Raw genomic sequence first — 5,086 nt, 5'->3', positions numbered from 1 at the left:
ACAATATAATATAGAAAAAAAGAGAAAAAAGTTAATCAATCACACACACACAACAACAAAAAAAAAAAACTAGAACAAGATTAGAGATCAAAAAAGAGACAATAAGCGGACCAAGCTCCAAGCGGACCAAGCCTCCACTCCAAGGATTAATGTTGGACAGTTGGAGGTAATTACTTGTGGACTATGGTCCGGACCATCCGGTCGAGCAGGAGGTGGGCCAGGTGGCCGCCCGCCGCTGTCAAGGTCCAGAACGATAATCGGCAGTTGGCTCTCGGCAGAACCAAAAGGACGGTGGCGGCCGATAGGTCGCCTACCGGGTTCTTGCCTTTTTGGAGTTGGAGGATGGTGGACCGTGGATGGTAGACCATTGACGAAGCCCGGCAGTCAGAGCCGCAGAGGTTGGAGCCTGGTGGTCAAAGCCGCGAGAGGCCGGAGCCCGGCGGTTGGAGGAGTTGAGGAGAGCTGGAGAGGAGATTCGGACTCCAAAGCAGGGGCGGCCCTCACCTCAAGCCATCGACGGTCGAGCCAAGAAGGAAAACTGGGAAGTGGGAAGGGCCGAAGAACTAAAGAAGCTGGGGAGACTGGAGAGGAAAACTGTCACGGAAGAAGCCGAGAAGGTTCAGCAAAAAAAACACTGCCAGAGTCGAAGAGAAGGGGCGAGAGAAGGGGGAGAGAAAATGTCTGTTGCCGCCTGTAACCCTGTTACCTCAGTCACCTCGGTCACCCACCCAAAGCCGTCAGGATACACTGTAGCGGCATAGCTCACTGTCCTGCACTCGTAGCTTTCGGGAAAAAAAAAAAGAAGAAGAAAAGAGCTGTTCAGCGGTGGCAGTCTAGCAGAGCGGGGCCTTCCTTGGGCCGGGGGCCTTAGGCGACTGTCTCAGTCGCCTAAGGCTTGAGCCCGCTCTGCTGATGACCTCCTTCTCTTTTCACATTTCCTTTCACATTTGCCTTCGCATTCTTCTATCTAATTCACATGTTCAGCCTCTACCGGTGACATGGATTCAGACCCAACTCCAGGCCCAGCACAGGAGCCCGCCACGGTGCTCTTAGCCACCCGGCCCACCGCCCATCCTCATCTCTGACGTCAACGCAACCATCTCCCTCTCTTTTCCCACAGTCGCACTGGCGATCCAACGGGGAACCAAAATGACCAACGCCGGACCCTCCAGAGGAACTTTGTTAATCCTTTATTCTTTCTTTGGCCCGCCGCTGCCACACAAGTCAACCACGAGGTTTCGGAAATTGGATGGAATACCAAACGACCCCGAGCTCCTCCTCCCCAAGTTCCCACCCCTTTATCTCCCCCCAGTGCTTTTATATATAAATTTACACCTACCTTTTTCTCTCTCCATAAGTCAAGATAAAGAGCTTGGGGAAGAGGCATGCACGCGTGATGGCGCTGAACCGCCTCTGCTTCATGTTACCGGCCGACGCCGATGAGATCGAACCTTCTCCGCCCCAATTCTCCGAGCACTACTCGGTCCGAAGCATAGGCCAGAGAATTTCCGCCCTCGCTCGCCGCTCCCTCCAGTGGTTCTGCCAGCGGCGGTGGCTCGGCTTCTGCCGATGCTTCCCCGACGACGACCACGACCTCTATGGCGATTCCTCCAGCTTCCAGGACACCCCCGGCATACCCGAATTCCCCTACAAGAAGGTCGGCAGCGGCGGTCCCCGAATTTTCAGCTACGCCGAGCTCTATATCGGCTCGAACGGATTCAGCGACAAGGAGGTCCTCGGCAGCGGCGGTTTCGGCCGCGTGTACCGCGCTGTCCTCCCGAGCGACGGCACTGTGGTCGCGGTCAAGTGCGTCGCCAGCCGCGGCGACCGATTCGAGAAGGCGTTCGCTGCCGAGCTGGTGGCGGTCGCGCATCTCCGCCACCGCAACCTCGTCCGCCTCCGCGGCTGGTGCGTCCACGACGAGCAGCTCCTCCTCGTCTACGACTACATGCCCAACCTTAGCCTCGACCGCCTCCTCTTCGCTCCCGCCTCCGCAGGGCCGCAGCTCGGGTGGGACCGCCGGCGGCGGATCGTGTCGGGCCTCGCGGCCGCTCTCTTCTACCTCCACGAGCAGCTCGACACCCAGATCATCCACCGCGATGTCAAGACCAGCAACGTGATGCTTGATTCCGAGTACAACGCCCGGCTCGGGGACTTCGGCCTGGCCCGGTGGCTCGAGCACACCAACGAGCAGCTGGAGGTCTCGATGCGGTCGGTGTCGGTGAACAAGTACCAATTCCGGTTGACCGATACGAGCCGGATTGGAGGCACGATTGGCTACCTACCCCCGGAGAGCTTCCAGAAACGCGTCATGGCGACGGCCAAGTCCGACGTGTTCAGCTTCGGGATTGTCGTGCTGGAGGTGGCGACCGGGCGGCGCGCCGTCGACCTAACCTACCCTGATGAACAGATTTTCATGCTGGATTGGGTGCGACGCCTGTCGGACGAGGGGGATTTCTTGAACGCCGGGGATGGTAGGTTGCCGGACGGTTCCTACTCGCTCGCAGAAATGAAGCGGCTAATCCACCTCGGCCTCCTCTGCTCTCTCCACGACCCCCAAGGCCGGCCGACGATGAAATGGGTGATGGAGACCCTCTCTACCGGCTCCTCCGGCGAATTGCCGGCCCTCCCATCTTTCCAATCCCATCCCCAGTACATCTCCCTTTCCTCCTCCTCCACCACCACCGCTACAACAAACACCAACTCCAACTACCTCACCGCCGCCGGCACTACCATGTTCTACACCGCCGACAATGGCGGTGGCTCCGCAGGAAGCAGCGAGGGCCGACGTTGCTCGAATTCGTTCCTCGACGTCGACACGCCCCGGGAGATCTCCTACAAGGAAATCGTCGCCATCACCAGCAATTTCTCCGAGTCCCAGATGGTCGCCGAGCTCGACTTCGGCACCGGTTACCAGGGCTACCTGGAGAACCGCTTCCATGTCCTGGTGAAGAGGCTCGGAATGAAGACATGCCCCGCCCTGCGCGCCCGGTTCTCGAACGAGCTCCACAACCTCGCGAGGCTCCGCCACCGCCACCTCGTCCAGCTCCGCGGCTGGTGCACCGAGCAAGGGGAGATGCTCGTCGTCTACGACTACTCCTCCAGCAGCCTCCTCAGTCACTACCTCTTCCACCACAACTCGGTCCTGGCGTGGCACCACCGCTACAACATCGTCAAGTCCCTCGCCTCGGCCATCCTTTACTTGCATGAGGAATGGGACGAGCAGGTGATCCACCGCAACATAACGTCGTCCGCCATCTTTCTGGACCAGGACATGAATCCCCGGCTCGGGTGCTTCGCCCTCGCGGAGTTCCTTACTCGGAATACGTACGGCCACCATGTTTCGAGCTCGTCTTCTTCCGCTCGCGGGATCTTCGGGTACATGTCCCCCGAGTACATGGAGTCAGGGGAGCCGACGACGATGGCGGACGTGTACAGCTTCGGCGTGGTGGTTTTGGAAGTTGTGAGTGGGATGATGGCAGTCGACTTCCGGCTGCCCGAGGTTCTGCTGGTGAATAAGGTGAGGAGTTTCGAAGCACGAAAGAGGCCTCTAGAAGCGCTGGCGGACCGGAGATTGGACGGGACGCTCGACCCTAGGGAGATGATGAGGCTGGTGAAGCTGGGAATGGCTTGCACCCGCTCAAATCCTGAATCGAGGCCAAGCATGAAGCAGATTGTCAGCATATTAGACGGCAAAGATGAGCTACTAAAGATGTTGGGCCACAAGAAAGAAGGGAGGGAAGATTGGGAAGGGAGGAATGCTGCTTCTCTGTCCTTGATTAAGAGAATCCAAGCTCTTGGCATACATTGAGGTCTTGAAGAACTAAATTTTGATGTGTTCGTGATTCTCTTGTGAAGCAGGGGTCTTGAATTTTTCAGTTTGTTGTGGATTTTTCTGCCTTTTTCTCTCCTTTTTTTTTTCTTTTGGTGTAAACAGAGCTTTGGTGCGTGAAATGTATTTGCTTGACAGTACGATAATCTCGACTCTAGGTTGTCATAATTCTTTGATCTGGTCCAAGCGTTTCGAACCTCTTCACCCTCAGTTTTTCTTTTGTGCTTTTAAATTTGTTTCTAGATGAAACACTCAAGGTAGGATCCTTGGAAAGAAATACATACCGTCAAATATAAGTTTTAGAATGCTTCCATGATCTTTATCCATAAATGTAAGAAAACGAAAAGTCGATATGTCAAAAAAGACAGATTCGGGATTATGACTTTTACCTACAATTGCGTTCTGACTGGCTATAAATGTAAGTTCTTTTTTGACAATTTGGTCCCCCCCCCCACCCCCCTCACCACCCCCGGGGAAAAAAAAAAAAGATGATGGCATTGAACTTTGACATTCTTGAAAAATCAGAATATTAAAAGTCAGGAGTTGCAATATCATTAGCGAGAGGACAGATTAGATCACAAAAGAAAAGGTGCTGATCGTTGCATGTTCCTTTCAGCAGGCAACCAAACCCACTAGATTAATGTTAGAAAAATAGGATTCTCCTGAGATTTTGGTCATAATGATTAATGTGAGATGCTACCAAAGAAATCTGAGTTGAAGTTTCTGGAGGCTTTCGCTGCTATGGTGATGTTTTCCGGCTCAAAACATCTTTGAGACTAATTACCGTCGAATCGGACCGAGGTGGGAGAGTAGCTCGGTCATTCTTGAGGTCGGTTGGAGGCGAGCGGAGCAGGCCGATTGATGCATCGGGTGTTGGGCTTCTAGGAAGATGGCTTGCAAAAAGCCCACTTGCTAAAGACTTTCCGATGCTTAAGTTGGAACAACGAGGCAACATCATAGAAGAAAGAGGGTTTCAGCACAGAGTGATTGTGTGAATGATATTGTATATATTATATGTTGCTTACCTAAGGTCCTTGGCCTACATCTTTACATAGGGGAGCTCATTTTATCGTTATCTGACCTGATGTGGTATGTAACAATGGCCAGGTAACGGCCGGTAGTACGGCCACGGCATGGAAGCCAGTCTGTGTGGGTGGCAGGTAGCGCTGGTAGCCACAGACCATGGTGCTGACACAAATTAGGGTTGCCAGAGCTGTCGACTGTTAGGTCTATCAGACCATGCCGACACATGTT

The 5,086-nt window shown here is 54.2% G+C and overlaps 1 protein-coding gene across 1 annotated transcript; it reads left to right on the top strand.

The window, feature by feature from the left end:
- The first annotated feature begins 1,141 nt into the window (after window positions 1–1,141).
- Window positions 1,142–4,000, top strand: AP4.3A (protein kinase family protein). The gene has a single exon (XM_008779861.6). It carries the CDS (start codon window positions 1,397–1,399, stop codon window positions 3,809–3,811), a length of 2,415 nt encoding a protein of 804 aa, XP_008778083.4. The 5' UTR covers window positions 1,142–1,396; the 3' UTR covers window positions 3,812–4,000.
- The last annotated feature ends 1,086 nt before the right edge of the window (window positions 4,001–5,086 follow it).

Source organism: Phoenix dactylifera, chromosome 4 (assembly GCF_051530095.1).
Source record: "Phoenix dactylifera cultivar Ajwa chromosome 4, Ajwa_hap1_PhDact_Kaust_v1.1, whole genome shotgun sequence".
Lineage (NCBI taxonomy): Eukaryota > Viridiplantae > Streptophyta > Magnoliopsida > Arecales > Arecaceae > Phoenix > Phoenix dactylifera.
This window is presented reverse-complemented; position numbering and strand designations above follow the sequence as displayed.

Coding starts and splice junctions, on each gene's coding strand:
- AP4.3A (XM_008779861.6), top strand. CDS start 1,397: ATGGCGCTGAACCGCCTCTGCTTCATGTTACCGGCCGACGCCGATGAG.